At 38.0% G+C, this 17,122-nt stretch overlaps 1 protein-coding gene across 21 annotated transcripts in view; it reads left to right on the top strand.

The window, feature by feature from the left end:
- Window positions 1-17,122, top strand: part of LOC129703263 (disks large homolog 1-like) — a 365,442-nt gene that overhangs the window by 331,594 nt on the left and 16,726 nt on the right. For 7 of the 21 annotated variants that reach the window (XM_055645584.1, XM_055645596.1, XM_055645588.1 and 4 more), the window contains 3 exons: window positions 2,647-2,713; window positions 7,374-7,419; window positions 16,657-16,698. In XM_055645584.1, the coding sequence (XP_055501559.1) occupies window positions 2,647-2,713; window positions 7,374-7,419; window positions 16,657-16,698 (155 nt within the window). Of the gene's footprint in view, window positions 1-2,646; window positions 2,714-6,925; window positions 7,026-7,373; window positions 7,420-16,656; window positions 16,699-17,122 lie in introns of all 21 variants that reach the window. The other 14 variants (XM_055645581.1, XM_055645578.1, XM_055645582.1 and 11 more) reach the window with 5 other exon arrangements.

Raw genomic sequence — 17,122 nt, 5'->3', positions numbered from 1 at the left:
ACTTAAACTGAATCTTTCACATTTCTTGTACATTGAAGTCAATGATGGAGAACTCCCATTCAGTGTAGCTCACTCAAGCATATTTCTTGTTAAGTGGTTTGAAATTGTTGCAACTTCATGTTCGCATATCGAACTTCACATGCCCGAGAAAATTCCTGAAATACCATTGATTGATAGCCAGTGATTCATGGAATGGCCCCTGAATTCCATCCATCGCGTCTCTCCAATAAACTGCCAGCAATACGTGTGTGCTGTGTGTTAAAATGTTTTTTAAGTGAAAGTAACAGAATCCGGTGTCATCCTATGGATTAAGATTTCCTTTTACACTGGATTAGGTTTCACATTAGGCGTTCATTGTATAAGATGCAACATTTAATGCCGAGGGAATATTTTGTTGTTAAAATGATTATGATTACTCAGTAATTTCTGCATTTATGATTATGGTTGCTGAGTAATTTCTGAATTTCAAATTGTGGTTTGAGGTATTGAGGAAGCTGGAAATCCAAATGCTGAAGGTTTTAGTGTGCAGCAAAGCAATGTGAAATAGGTACTAAATATTCATGGAAATCTTCAAATTACTAAGTATTAGATTTTTAAATATGACATTTTGTATTTATACGGGCATCTAAATATTTATTCCATGAAAGAATTATTGAATGACAAAACATATATTACGTATTAAATTATTAAATAGCAAACATCGATAGATAGAAAAAAAACGTTGCCACATCCACTTTCAAAAATGGTGGTTTGCATTTCACAAAAAGTACATTCCACTCAATCAAGATTCATATGATTTCCTCAAACTGACAAAAAAAAAAACACAATTTGGGCATTTGGTGTGTTCCTTTCTTTTCCATCGGGCTGAACTGGTCCAGGAGATTACTCTCATTCTACTGCACAAATCATGTTCAGCCAGAAACCTTTCCAGAAACTTTACATGGAATTCAGTCAAGTACCTTCAGCCACATGAACCAGCATTCTTGTTCTATTCTCTGGGAGAAGAACCACTGACATCTAATCCAGAACTGATCTTGTACAATGTAAATGTAATTAATTATGCTCAACTAGATAGGTTGTTTTCGTGGGGAAAAAATTCTAATGCCTAGGTTCAAACTGATGGACATTGTTGGATCACTTAATAAGCAAAGGGAATGATAAGATATGGTTGCAACGTAAGAACATTTTGTACTAATGGAATCTAGAGTTCAACTATCTCACCATTACAATTTTAAGTTTTTCACATGAGACAAAGGACAAGGTATTCACTTTCTGTTCATGGACAAAAATGAAATATTGAAGTAAAATGCCATCATCTTAATTGAACTGCAGCATAGGTGAATGAAGTCAAATGACCCTCCTCTGCTATTTTGTGTATTAAAATCAATCCATTTACTGGTAATATAAGTTGCATCTATAATGGACTAGCTACAAGGTACCAGGAAATTGTTTTCTGGTAACCATCCAATATGTATTTTTGAAGTAGAACCAAGTAAATTGCAACATTGCTTTCAAACGAGGGTATCTGTTCATCCTTTTGGATCTAGAATGCAGGAGCAGGAACATCATGTCAGAACATCAACTCATAACTAGTTGGCTATGCACATTCTGATTGCATCACTACTTGAAAATGTGACTGTACTGGCATGAAGGAAGAGGAGATTTACAAGAACGTTGACAGGATGGAGAATTATATTTACAAAGAGAGCATGGTATAGCTGTGATTGTTTCCTTCGGAGTAGAGGAGACTGAAGAAAGATTTTTGAGACAAATTAAAATTGTAGGTGATAAGGAGTGACTAACTGGGAGATATAGATTTAAACGCATTAGTGAAAGAATTGGAGAGGACTGGAAGAAAAGGTTTTCTTTATTCAAATGATTGGGATCGAGAGTTCATTGGCTGAAAGGGTGGTGGAAACAGAAACATTTGTCAGGCTTTGTAAGGTACCTGTATAAAGAGCCATACCCTACCACATTATAGACCAAAAGCTGGAGGGTGAGATTAGCTTTCAATCCATTATGATATGATGGGTCAAATAGCTTCCATTTGTACAGTAAATTTGTAACATTTTGCTTCTATTTAATTTCTGACCGGGTTTCCCAAAGATGGAAACTATCCTGGTCAGAACAAAGGAACATAGACAAACGTGCAACCTCTGCCATTTACTGTTGTGGATCAAGACAGAGAGCCCTACTGTGAATGCCACCCTGTGAGCCAGATTTTACATTGCCCAACGATACCTCCTCACAGAGGCAAGGTTTTGGTATAGAATTGGATGTAAATGTCAGGAACTGAGCTAATCATAACATCTCATGCAATCCCAAAGTTATCTTCCATTTTTATATAGCACCATGTTTCTCATATTTAAACAAAGTAATAAATGAATCAAATTTTAGTGCCTGTGCTAGTTTGTACATGTTGGCTTTAGGTAACACAGTCCTAAGGATGTTCGTCGGTAAGTAGGTTAATTTTTTTGTGCTTCCCTTGACAGTGTTGATGGTGAAATGCTGCTGTCTTCATTGGCTTGAATATGTTCATTAGTGAAAACTAGGGCTTCAATTTAAAATGTATTAGCAGATTTGCAGTTCAATCGCTTTAGTTTAATTCTAATTATTTTGCTTTCTTTATTTTGCTGTCTCGGAAAGGGTTGAAAAGAAAGAACGGGCCAGGTTAAAGACTGTGAAATTCAATTCAAAATCAAGAGATAAAGGGGTAAGTATATGTGGGGCAGAGGGGGTTTACAATTTGCATTTCTTTGTGTCCATAATGTACATCATTACAAGGACATGAATGTCTTTATTGTAAACACTTAATGTGTGAAAGACATTCTAAAAATATCTCAAGGGCATAGAACTGTTTCACTTTGTAGACTGAACTGGGAAGGTCAGGCTCTGAAAATCACATAATTAATTTTTATTATTTCTTAAAATTTGATAAGTAAATCCATTTTATTTAAAACCATGCGTATCACAATTGAAGACTTAGAGGAATTAAATTCTGACCGTCACACAGTCATGCAATTATTTTGTGACATAAGTGATGAAGTTATTAAATTAAAAAGTTGAATAGCTTAGTGTATTTTTGATTAAAGACACTATGTAACTGGACATAATGTTGAGCCCCAGCATAAATCCTGAGCGCATTCTGTGTAATTGCCTCGCACTTTAAGTGTGGAGTTGCTTCTCTGATCCTATAACTGGGTCTTTCATGGATTCAGTAGAAAAGTATCTAATTACTCAGCTGCAAAAGGAATTAGTGTTGAATCGGACCAAGGTCCTGTAATCGTCGTGGTACCATGATCTTGTGATTGAAAAAACATTGAGGATAATGGCTGAGCTACTGATCACCCCACTGCTGGGGGCAGCAAGTTACTCTCCATATACTGCAATCAAACAGCCTTTCAGCAGCTTTCACAAATTGTAAATGTGGAGAAACATCAGAAACCATTCAACAAATGTATGGGATTTTTTTTGGTTGCAAAACTGCTTAGCGTTTTCCCATTGAATCAAGGATGCCACTCAAGAATGTAAATGGGCCTCCAAATTACATCTGATTATCCCAATCAAATTCAAAACCATTCATTCCAAAAACCTGGTGCTCAATTATTCAAGGCTAATATAACCTTCTGTGGGATATTTATTTAAATGGAAAGGTATTCTGTGTGAAGACTTTCACTGCCGACTGCTCAGTGATAATTCCACTGAAGGAAGACTGACGCAATCAGGTTGTGTCGGATTGAAGGGCAAAAATAGTATAGAGGGTTAACCAATTGAATAGCACATAAATAATTACTGTACATGATTCATAATACAATCCTAGGTCATGTAAATAAAGAGGAACTGGTGTTAGGTAAAATGTGCACTGTTTGAGACCATTATTATTGTCAAGCCAAGAAACTCTTTCCAAAACGGCTGTGGGACTTTGTTCCAATAATGCTACCTCCAGCCATGTCCATTAGCCACAAGCACATTTAGCAGTTGTGCAAAACACTGTCTTCACACCCAGTTCTGTCAGCAAACATGATGACAGCAAGGGTTGTCTTCAGCTATCCCATCATTGCTCTCAGTCCCCATCACAGAGGCAACATTTATTTCCTGCTGAACCATATTTGTTACAGCTTTCAACTGTTTCTCTCCCTCTTCCCTTGTTGTTCTGATACCACAGCAATCACTTCACCATCCTTTACATGCAAAAAACGTTTTATATTTACATTTCAAGTCAAATCGAGTTTATTGTCATATGCACGAGTACGGTGAGGTACAAATACATTGCTTGCTTCTAGCAAGATTATAGGCACATAGACAAGACAGCACATGACAATTTGAAATTATTTATATATTTCACCCTTCACGCACTAAATGTGTCTTGCTCCAAGAATTAACTGAGAGAATAAATCTATAAGATAGCTATTCTTTTAATGGGCATCAGCAAAGATGCCATCATAGTTGGGCATTAATGAATGGTATCTGATGTTTTTATCTAATGTTCTGAGCGCACTGCTTGCTTGCAGAATTTAAATAGTAAATCTAAATTATATCTTCCAAAACTGACATACATTCGCATTTTTAAAAGGAAATTATGGTTGTGCGTATGATTTGAAATGGGGATTTTATGGGCTGCGAGATGGAAGTTCTCTTTAAAATAGAAACATATATTTTGTACCACTGATAGTTATAGCTGCAAGTGCATTTTTTGGGGGCCAACATTCACAGAGTGAAACGTCTGGATTGTGATTGCACATTGGCAATAAGTTATCTTCTAACATTTGATGCATTTTTTCTACTATTTGTAGAAACACCTGCAGATGGAAAAGAACACCTATCAGGAATATCTTAAAACACATAACTTTGCCACACTTCAGTTCCAAATATGCTTCATGCCTCAGATTTGAAATTCCATTATCACATTTAGTTTTATTTGCCGTCATAGTGAGAACATGTAGAAAAATCCATGGACTTTTGTTTTCTGCTTGAGCAGAATGAATGCAAGCATTAGGAGTCATGGGTTTATTTATATGCTGACCAACAGAGGTTCAACAATAGCTCTCCTAATATATCATGGCAGCATTGCTATTTCTTTCAGTGGTACTTTTTGAATAGGGAAATGGAGAGACTTTGAGAGAGTGGAAAGTCGTGAGGGGTAGTTGTGGATGTTGCTACTTGAAATAAAGTTTAGTCCTGAATCAACATCAAAAAGTAACAAATTACTAAAATTATGGTTTTGATTCATAAACATTGACTTGGTAGTTTTTTATTATCAACGTGTGCTACTTTGAACTGCTTAATTATAAATATCCAGGAATGAATAAAAGATTAACTGCATGCTTCCACTTGCTATGAAATTAAAAAAAGTTTGTTATGACTGTTTTCTATGCTAACCTTAGAAACTATGTTTTGTTGCTCTTTACTCGTCTATTTATGGTTGGAACAATTGTGTACTAATGTGCACAGAAACATGCATGTGTTGTATTGCAAGAGGATTGCCATAAGGAACAATACGCTTGCCATTGATAAAGATTGCTTCACTTGGAGCTGTTTTACCAAATCATATTCAAATTCTGTCATGGCTTTGTCAGATGCCAAGCTGTACCACGCTATGCATGCACTCTTATCTAAAATAAAAAACTTGCCTATAGAGTTCAGAATCCAATTTCTCTTGTTTTAGGTGTACTCATTGGTGAGAAATCTAATACAATTTTACAGCTAATCTGATTAGTTTTCTCTTGCGATTTTGGTTTGATAATTTTGGAGTTTAATTTTACCATTCTATTTCACTGGGTGCCATTTTCATGAATCCTGTCCAAATGAAAAAAATATTTTAATATACAAATACAAATCTTAGCCGATGAGGGTCAAATGTAGCGTTTCTTGTTATACAGCTAAGATACAACTGGTGGAAAATCACCAACACGATTATTGTAACTGAATCCAATTAATTTGGTTCTTGACTTTTTTCACATAACCACTAATGCAAAGTTTTTTAGAGAAGACATTCTCCACATAAAGTTCCCATCCATATTTACAGTAATTTCTTGTCTTAGTTTCCTGTATCGAGAGCTGTCTCTCTTGTTATTCCACACAGTTGTTCTCACGGTTTTTTTTGTTTGCATCCTGCTTCCTGATACCAGCTGGCTCCTTCAGACACTTAAATTAGTGTCTATTTACCTGTAGTTCTTCTAATATTTCTTCAAATGATGCATGATAAATCTGGGAATGAAATTTGTTTTTAATATTTTTATTTGTTCAATGTTTGACATTTTGCCATATGGAATAAATCTGCCTAAAAATTCTTGAGAAATTGGATTTTTATTAGATTGGTGCACCTTGACTTTGACATTACTAGATTGGCTGTGAATTTTCATAATGAAACTCTTGCTGAAATTTGACAATGATATTAAGGTTTATTAATCAAGACTTCAAAAGTTCGTAAGACAACCACATCTTGCCCTAAATCCTTGTTTCACAACCTTCAATATCAAGATCTATCCATTTGCGTTAAATTGTTTGTCTTGGTCCAAGAAGATTTTTAAAATAATTCTAGCAAGAAAATTAGCCTTCCTTGACCAGTTACTTTTAGTTAGATCATCTCAGTTGCAAAACGTGATTCCGTTTATCTTGTTGAAGTGATTTAAGGCCAGCAAAGATTGCAGCTGTCATCCTTTTTTTAAAAATAAAAATTGCTAAATGTCCCAGAATATTCTCAGGATAGCTCATTACAGTATTTCTCGTTCTGTAGGAAATTTGTTCCAGGAATAAAATACAAACGACGACAGGTCATTTTTTTTGGATCTATCTAATAGTATAACAATATTTTAAAATATTGCAAGGGATTGTGCCCCAAGTCAGTTTCCATGCGTTTCTGGGGTCGGGCATTAATCACGTGGACATCAGACACCCCTTTTTTGCCACTCCTTCTCTTCCTCAGCAGTCATTCAATGACAAGCGTAAAAAGAACATCTTTTCCCGAAAATTCCCCTTCTACAAGAGCAAGGAGCAGAGTGAGCAGGAAACCAGTGATCTTGAACGTAAGTAGCTGCAAACGGACACACCTGTAGAGAAGGTCAATCTCCAAGTAGGGACCTTTGCTATGTTACCATGGCAATGTGTTTTTGCTGAATACAGCTGGTATCCTCCCCACCTTTCATTAAAGAAATTGTGCATCTGTGTGAAATTGGCTGTTTCCACTTGTGTTAATATAACTGTATGCCAAGATTTTACGGTTAACTTCTGGGTTGGGGAGCCTCTAAACCAGTTATGTTCGCGTAAACAGTCTGTCATGGTAGTGGTCTTGTGATGTGTCACTGACAGATTTTTTTTTCTTCTGTGATTGTTCTTTTTTCTTTATTGCTTGCTGTCTGGGGACTACTCTACAGGAGATCCCCGGGTTAGGTGACGACGTTATGGGAACAAAAGGCCTGAGTAAGTGCCGGAAAATCCTCTCCATTCACATTAGCCTCCATCTATTTTCTAAGCTGGGTGTTGTATTGCTTTCTGTAGTGGTTTGTAAGGTTCTGCTGGCATGGGGGAGGTTCACAGTTATTGGTTTTCATGGTATTGGTTTTCACATCTTTGTTTTTACTTTTTTAAATCATGGCCGTGCAAAGTCAGGTTCACCACCCCTGGCTGCATTTCCTATGTCAACTTTATAGATAAAGCAGGCATTTCTTCAATTTGTTAACTAATTGAATATAGGTAAAATAATTCCCTTGCATAAAACTATATAAACGACACCTGAAGTTTCTTACAATTGTTTTCAACTGTCCTCTGCCATTTGCATGCCTCTGTACATAAACTTGCCGATTTGTATTCCAAAGTAACCAAAATATCAATGCTTGGCTCAGTGCATGATCAAGTTTTAAATGTTGACATAGGAAAACGCTGGAGGACATTTTTTTTAATGTATTATGAAATCCGTGTGATCTGCATACTGTGAGCTGGAGGAAATAAATTATTTTAATAATAATAATAATAACATATAATTTGTTATATGTTTGTTAATCCTTAAACTACGTGTGACTTCATAGAAATAGAAATCATAAAAAAGTTATTTACCTTTGTTCAATTCGCTGCAACAAAGTAAGCTCTCTTGTTTTACAGTTCATTATTTTCCCCCATTGTGTTATGGATTGGCGATGAGCTTGCTGCTGTGATTGTCTGTTAGCTATAGAGTTTACTAAAGACATTAAGAGATTACACCTGAATCCTCATCCTCTGTCTCAGTTTACTGTCTATGATACCTTGTGTTTTTGTACATTTCATGAAACTAATTAATGAAACAAAATCCTGATTCATTCAATTGGAAAGGTACAAATATCCTTAAATATATGAGAAACTGAAGCTAAACAGCAAAGTTCTGTCTATGAGGATCATTGGAATCCCCACAGCTATAAACTTCAATGAAAGACCTATTGTTGTGTCTGAAAATCACTTTGGGGTTACACAAGCTGTGTCAGAACAAGCAAACTTCTCTCAACCACAAGTTTTTTTTCAATCTTTCAATCTGATTTAAAGATGATAAATATGCCTATTTAATTGTTGCTTGCTTGATGGGATAATATTATTTTTAACAATTTTCTTGGCTTTCTGATAGGGGTTCATGGTCTGGTCACTGTGTTAGAGGAGTCTGTACAGTACTGGGTATATGCATGTTTTAAAATATCGGGTTATTTTAGATTATTAGAACTTTAATTGCAAGCATAATTAATTGTACTAAGTACTGGAGGTAGTGGAATGAGGTCATAGTTGATGAATTAAAATTAATGTTTTGTTTGAGAGTTAGGTACTTCCATCATGCCTTTGTCACCCTGAAATCAGATTTACAGGGCACATTTTTCTACAAATCTCTTTATCATCTTGGAAGTTCAATCTATTTGCTAGCCTAATGAGAAATGAACTGACTTGGTTATCAGTTAGTAGTTCATTACCTGCTGTAGTCTGCAAGAATTTAACAAGCAATTCAACCTTGCTGTAAATGCTGATAAATGAAAATTTTATTTGGTATCTGAAAGTGCTTTTGAAAGAAAACTCTAAAACATGGACAGCCAATACGATCATTCAATGCTGCCAACTAACTGGTGAAAACACGGCAGATTTTGTGTAGTTGAATAGCACTGATCAAGAGGTCAGCTTGGACACAGGGTTTTGCTTGCTTATCTGCTACCCACTGTCCCTTGCTGAAAAGTGCCCAAACATGACGTTGGGGTAGATTTGTGGGAGGTAATATGGGATTGTGGATCTTGTTTGGCTTCCCTCTCACCCCTTCTTATAATGTAAATAAAGAGTTAACACGAAAAAAAAAATGCCTGTAGGGGCTGTCCCACTGCAGCGATCTAATCCGCCAGTTCTGGTGAGTTTACCCTCGACTCATACTCGCAGCATGGTCAACACTAGGTCCTATGAGGTCTTTGTAACACTCCTTCATGCTCGAGTGTAGTCCCCACGTTCTCGAGGCCTCAGCTAGGTCGCGGAGTATTTTTCAACATGTTGAAAAATGCCCGTGGGTAAAAAAAGGTCGCCATGGAAAAAATGGATACTTTTTTTACTCGTAGGTTTAGTCGAAGTAGGTCGTAGAAGGTCGGCATGTTATTCATAGGTAATTGAGGGTAGTCGAAGGTAATCGAAGGTAGTCAACATAGTCGAAGGGAGGTCATAGGAGATCGAAGGAGGTCGTCTTCACTCTGCACTATTCGGTGTCCAATTTTCCCAAAGCTAGTCGAAGCTAGTCTTCAACATACTCAAAGGAGGTCGAAGGAGGTCTTCAACATGACATTTTTTCAAACTCTCCTAAACCCTTCTAAACTCGCCAATTAAGTCGCCGCAGTGGGACAGCCCCTTGAGTAATGCATGCAACCTTGAACCAGTAGCTACTTTATACCTGTTCTTTGAGAAAAATGACGAAGATGAAATAAAACTCTGGGTGGGTGGTGAGGAGGGGTAATTTCCAAATGTTCTTCATATTCTGTTCACCTTTCACTTCTGTTCAGTTTGTTTTAAAAAATCAGTTAGTATAATTTATCTCTTTTTGTGCATATCATTGCACTTCCAAAATGGGAACAATAGAGATCAGCATGGTATAATTAAGAATATGGGAGCAATGCAGGAACAGAGTAAAAAAGACTGATTTAGAATGCATATGAGCTGTATAAATGCAATACAACTCAATTTAGAAACTTGGCAGTTTGGATGGGAATTGGTGCTTTTAACTGCCTTATTTTCAGGCTCTGGATATAGATGGCAAGGTCACATTTATTTCCCTAATTACCACTGAGTTGGTGGTGATGGGCTGCAGTCCTTAACCGGGTGCTGCCACTGTGGCATTGGGAAGGGATTCCAGGATTTGGGCCCATAGGTGATCAGGGAACGTTGAAGTGTTTTCCAGTCTGGATGCTGGGAATCTTGGTGAGGTTTGTGCAGATGCCAGTGCTCCCATCTGCCCAAAGCTCTGGTTGTTTATGGTTTACACGAAAACGTGGGTTTGGGGTTGCTGTTGGGGTAAGTAACTAGGATGCATTTTATAGATGGTACACACTGAAGTCCTGCGACATCAGGTGGTAGCAGAATGCATGGCCTGGCAGTCAGATGGGCTGCATTTTGCTGCATGGTGCCAGGCTACTTAGGCAGCTGGAGTGTATTTGTGGCACTCTTTATTTGTGCCACGTAGAAAAGCTTTGACTATCAGGTGGTGAGTGCAAAATATCTGGCCTCTGACTTGCAGCTCGAGTGCTTAAATGACAGGCCGAATTGAGCTTCTAGCTAATGTTGACACTAGGGATCAGTAGTGGTGATGCTATTGAACATCAAGGGTAGACTCTATTATTGCAGGTAATAATTGTCACGCCCGTTTATAGCAATGAGGTAAATTGCCTGATTATCTACATTCTGCTGCATGCTAACATGGATTACTTTATTTGCCGAAAAGTTGTCAATACATCTTTCCTCTGATCTAATATTTGAAGGAAGGCCATTGAAATAATGTCCCATGGCTGGCATGACTAACCTTAAAATACCACAACTATCTTCCTTTGTGAGATACCGCACACACAAAACATTGGAGTATTTTCCTGTTCGTGCCCATTGAACTGTGTTTTTTTTTTTGTCACTCTTGAATACTACCTCGATGTCAAAGTCGATCAGTGTCCCTTTACTTCTGAAACCTGGGTCTTTGCACCAAGACTGTGACAAGGTCTCAACCCAAGTTGTTCTAGCAAATGGACACCAAGGAAAGTGCTAGAGGAACTCACCTGGTCAGCAGCATCTGTAGAGGTAGTGGACCATTCCCTTCAGACATTGATTGATAGATACAGTATTGAAACAGGCCCTTCAGCCCACTGGGTTCACGTTCACATTAGTTCTGTGTTTATCCCTCTTCCGCACACGGGGGGGCAATTTACAGCGGCCAATTCACCCGCACGCCCATACATGGAATGGAATGCTGTTTATTGTAATTCAAACCTAGGTTTGAACGAAATCATCTTTAGGATGTGCGAGGAATACCGGAGCACAGGTACAGGCCCTGCAACGTCTGTGCCAACCATGATGCTAACACCCAACTCCTAATTGCCCACCTATAATCCATATCCCTCCATTCTCTGCATATCTATGTGCCTGTCCAAATGTCTCTTCAATGGTACTATCTTTCCTACCGAACAGGACTTGTGCAGTAAATGATAGGGCCTGGGGGTGTAGTAGAAAAGAGAAACAGGTACAGAGTTCCATGAATGCCGTGACACAATAGATCAAAGGATACAGTTTTTCCAAACAAAGCTGAAATGGGTAGACAGGCATTTGGCACATTTGACTCTGTTGGTCAGTGTATTGAGTACAGGAGTTGTGATTTTACAGCTGTACAATACGTGAATGAGTCACATTTGGGTTCCTGTGTGCAGTTCCAGTCATCTGCTATGGGAAGGATGCAAGAGATATTTACAAGGATGTTACTGACTGTGGAAGGTTTGAGTTGATTGAACAGGCTGGATAGGTTGCGACTTTTTTCCCTGGAGAGTAGGAGGTTGAGAGATTTATAAAGGCCATGAGGGCTGTAGGAAGGTGAATAGCCATAGTATTTTCCCTGAGCTAAGAAGAACCTAAAACCAGAGGCCATATGTTTAAGGTAAGAGGAGAAAGATATAAAAGGGACCTGAAGGTTATCGTTTTCTGCAGTAAGTGGTGCGTATATGGAACAAGATATCAGAGAAAATAGTAGGGCTGGTCCGATTATGGCATTTAAAATGCACTTGCACAGCTATATAAATAGGGAAAGTGAAGAGGCAAGGACTGGGCGCATGCAATTAGGGCTAGCACTGTTAGGCACCTTGTTTGGCATGGATGGGTGGGGCACGAGGGCTGGTTACTGTGCTGTATAGTTGTATAGTTAGAGGAAAGGGAGTGATACAAAGTACAGTATATAGTGCCCAACATTATAGCACGCCAGTTCCATACATAAAATCTAATGTCCGCAATGGGGTAGTGGTAAATTGGACAGTAGCCGAGCTTATGAAAGGACTGTTCAGAAACCTGATAATGGGGAAGAAGCTGTTCCTGAGTCTGATTCCTGCTTTCAAGCCTCTGGACCTACTGTCTGATGGGAGCAAGCAGTAGAAGGAATGGCTGGGATATCATGTGGAGTGAGCCAAATTAGCTGAATATTCACTTTTTTTGTTTCTTTATTCACTTGTTGTGATGGAAGTATTGTTGGCAAAGCCACTATTTATATGTAACCTCTACTTTCCCTGAATAGAGTGGCATGCCAGTCCACTCTGGTGAACAATGTATCTACATTACTATGGGTCTGGTGTCACATGTAGGCCAGACCTGGTGAGGATGGCTAATAGTGGTCATCTTTTTGAAAACTACCTGTCATTAGTTTACTTATTTGAATATACATTCCACAGGTGTCAAAGTGGGATTTGAACTTGTTAGTCCAGAGCTCTGCACTGCCACTGCACCACCACTGCATTCCCTAATAATCTAGGAGCTGAGATGCACCATCTGTAATTGCCTCCAGCAGTGATCCTGCTGTCTGTAGAAACTACTAAAATATGTATCTATTGTACAGCTTAATGACTATCCATTAATAACCTACCGAGGCATTAATGTATAGCATAAATGATGTTTGAAGTTTTAAAACATCCAAAGTGATATGCAGCAATTTTGCCGAGCCAATGCTGAAATGTTTTCAGCAACTTGCTCACTTGAATCGATTTTGTCGGTTGTCATGGTTTAACTACCCATTTATACTGAACAATTCTAGGAAAACTCCATGAATCAGAAAATAGACAATAGACAATAGGTGCAGGAGTAGACCATTCGGCCCTTTGAACCATCATTGTGATCATGGCTGATCATCCCCTATCGGTACCCCGTTCCTGCTTTCTCCCCATATCCCCTGGCTCCGCTATCTAGAGCCCTATCTAGCTCTCTTGAAAGTATCCAGAGAACCGGCCTCCACTGAGGCAGAGAATTATACAGACACAGACTCACAACTCTTTGTCAGAAAAAGTGTTTCCTCGCCTCCATTCTAAATGGCTTACCCCTTATTCTTAAACAGTGGCCCCTGGTTCTGGACTCCCCCAACATCGAGAACATGTTTCCTGCCTCTAGCGTGTCCAAACCCTTAATAATCTTATATGTTTCAATAAGATTCCCTCTCATCCTTCTACACTCCAGAGTATTCAAGCCCAGCTGCTCCATTCTCTCAGCATAGGACAGTCCCACCATCCCGGGAATTAACTTTGTAAACCTACGCTGCACTCCCTCAATAGCAAGAATGTCCTTCCTCAAATTAGGGGATCAAAACTGCACACAATACTCCAGGTGTGGTCTCACTAGAACTCTGTACAACTGCAGAAAAGTTCAGAATGTTGATGCCAGACGAGCAGATTTTCTGGTGAGTGTTATTTCCATTTAATACATCAAAATGCTTTAATCCCTTTTTTTTCACTTATTACACAATAGTATACGTTTTCAGGCAAAACTGGTCAGTTGACAAGGAGCGCAGGAAGAGGGGCTCCAGTGAGTTTCAAGGATATGTGGGGAAAAGAACCAAGTAAGTTTAAAGGGAGCAAAGGAAACCGGGCCCTGGTGAGTTTGAAGGGAATGCCTGAAATATAGTCCCTGTCAGCCAGATACCATACTCAACAGATTCAACAATTTCTCAATGATCATACTGATCATCTCAGATTATCTACTGTAATTACAACTATGCTGGTGAAATGTTTCACAAAATATAATGTGGAATGCCCCTTTGCCCTCAGAAGTAACAATATTTTAAGCATAAACTTTAAGAGAAAAGTGGGGTGTATTTTAAGATCGTTTTTCCAGTCAAGGCTGAAGGGAGGAAACTGTTGGAGGAACTCAGCGAGGCAAGTTATGTCTCCATAAAATGAAGCGAATTTTGAAATGAATATTAGGCAAGTAATGGGAAATATTTGAAGCAAGTCAGATTTACAAAATTGTGGTTTATTTCTCAAAGTAGGTAAATCTTTCAAAATTATGAAATTGAAGTTAAAATTGGATTAATCTCTATGCAACATATCTGCCCCTTGTGTAGATTAAATTCCTGACCATTTATTGATGACTTGTAATACTCGTGTTACTGTGGGAAGCTTCCGATCATTATTCTCAATAACGTGCAGCTGATAAACACTTTGCTTCCCAGTATATTCAGATAGTTAAATACTTGAAGGTAGACATAAAATGCTGGAGTAACTCAGCGGGACAGGCAGCATCTCTGGAGAGAAGGAATGGGTGACATTTCGGGTCGAGACCCTTCTTCAGATTGATATCAGGGGAGTGGGCGGGACAGAGATGCAATGTAGTCTGAGACAGTAAGACTGGTGGGAGAACTGGGAGGGGGGGGGGTGGAGAGGGGAGGAAAGCAAGGGCTATTTGAAGTTAGAGAAGTCAATGTTCATACCGCTGGGATTTCGGGTCTGGGTTACGAAGTGGTCATAGAATTTTGACTCTGGGTTAAGATGTCGTAGATATTTCAGGTCTGGGTTTGTTGATACGTAAATGGAAACGTTAATTAAAACATTTTGTAACCGGCCCTTAGAGTGGTAAAATCTGAAGTCAAACACTCATTTCTGTCATGATTATTGAAAATCGACCTGTGATGTTTTCTTTTCACCAAAAGTTACAATTCCTGGTAGAAAAGCAGAGAATGTTGACGTTCTGACAATTGCCCCGGCTTCTGTTATCAACCTCACTCAAGGCATTTCACTGATAATTTTCCCATTCCCCTGCAACGGTGCACTTCCAAATTAGCTAACAATCCAGATGTTGCTTTGTACTTAAAGTTGTCAATAATAAAGGACGGAACATGTTTATTTCTTTATTTTCAACAATTTTGAGCACAGTGTTGACATTTAGTTTTTGATAAGGGTAAAATCTATTCTCTTCATCCACATGTACACAATACAAAATAAATTCAAAATTGGTAAATGCATAATTTGGTCACCTAACAATGACTTAAATGGGTTGAGTTCCAGTACCCACCTTGTCTATTTCCTACACAAACTACATTGTGGCATTGAAAACTGCTATCACTAACATTGCCATTTGTCCCACTCAGACTATGTTCAATTCGTTTTGATGGTCAGAATATCGGTGTCATTCAAGGTTTTAATCAGATTCCTTTTGTAAATGTGCACAAATATCTCGAAGATAGGCTGTGTTCCATGGAGCATTGGTACATTATGGATCAGTAATACATCATGGAAAATGGGCATAACAATTTTGTGAGATGTTGGTGATAAATGAAATGTTTAAAATGAAATAATTTGGATATTTAACTATTATTTTTGTAAATGAAGTTCTGCTCACCCCTGTTTGATCAATATCCTCAGATTAACTCCAAGCAGACTGCGTGAGCATTGACCACATGTTTTACATGGGTTAGCTCCTAAAATCATACAGCTAGTCCCAAATGTAAAGACTGACAGAAATGTTGTGTGTCATAGACACAGTTTCACAGCCAATTAATATTTATTGTAATAAACAACTAATATGTATAAATATGTTATTTATGGTCTAAAATGTGCTTGGCATTATTAAATCTGAAATTATTAGTATGTATTTCAGAGAATGTTAAATGGTAAGCTCAATATTGCACCATTGTCATTCAACACAAGGTCATTCAAATGATTGCACCTTAAGGATTTTTCTCCAAAATATTCATTGGTAGCCATTGTAATTTCCCAATTGTCTGCCTTCCTTCCACAACAATTGAACAGTATTACAATGCAAATGGTGTGATGCCTCTTTGGTGCATCTTCTCTTTAAGCTGGGTTAAGCGGTGTTCTTGAGTAGCTTGCTGGTATTGACTGGCTTGATTGAATAATGGCAATGCTCCTGCTCAGATGACATTGTATATTTGTGTGGGACCGTTACTCTGCCCTCTTTAGAATGTTCAGTTTAATACCCAGTGGTTTAAAGGTTTTAGGTTTGGGTTAAATATTTTGTTACGTTTGTCTTTAGACTTGAGGTCAATTTTTCCAGTTCACAGTAATTACATCATCATCCAATGAAATTGTTAATGCATTTCACAATTCCATGTTATGATCTGCATTTTTGAAATGCAAATTTCTGCCAACCTTAATTTGTATTGCATTGTTACATTTGAATATGTTGCTCATATTTCCTTTATTATGATTTCAGAGCATGTAACCTCTAATGCCAGTGATAGTGAAAGTAGTTACCGTAAGTTTTTTTCTTGTTTGCTGTGTGTTTTCACCCTTTTGTTCCTAATCCTTGGCAGTGCTTTCAGTGACACTGCCTAATAAGCTGCATGTTTTATAACCTAGCAAATAAAAAAAGTGATTCATATATGGCTTTTGTATATTACCATGCAGCATCTGAGTTGGTGATAAAACATACTATTTAGGCAAGTTCAGCTTGCTGAACTAAAACTAAAAATTAAGGCCATTTCATGCTCGGAAATACAACTTCTCTCTCTTGGGGGAAATTAACTGAATTCCATCTTGAAGCGGTGTTTTATTTTTTACAGTTAAGGATATGCATTAGCCTATTATAAATAGCAACTTTAATTTTTAGATTATGACGCCAGTAATGTTCCAAAATGTTTCACCGGAGTATAAACAAACAACATTTGATTCCATGCTAT

The sequence above is a fragment of the Leucoraja erinacea genome, chromosome 14 (assembly GCF_028641065.1).
Source record: "Leucoraja erinacea ecotype New England chromosome 14, Leri_hhj_1, whole genome shotgun sequence".
Classification (NCBI taxonomy): Eukaryota; Metazoa; Chordata; class Chondrichthyes; order Rajiformes; family Rajidae; genus Leucoraja; species Leucoraja erinaceus.
This window is presented reverse-complemented; position numbering and strand designations above follow the sequence as displayed.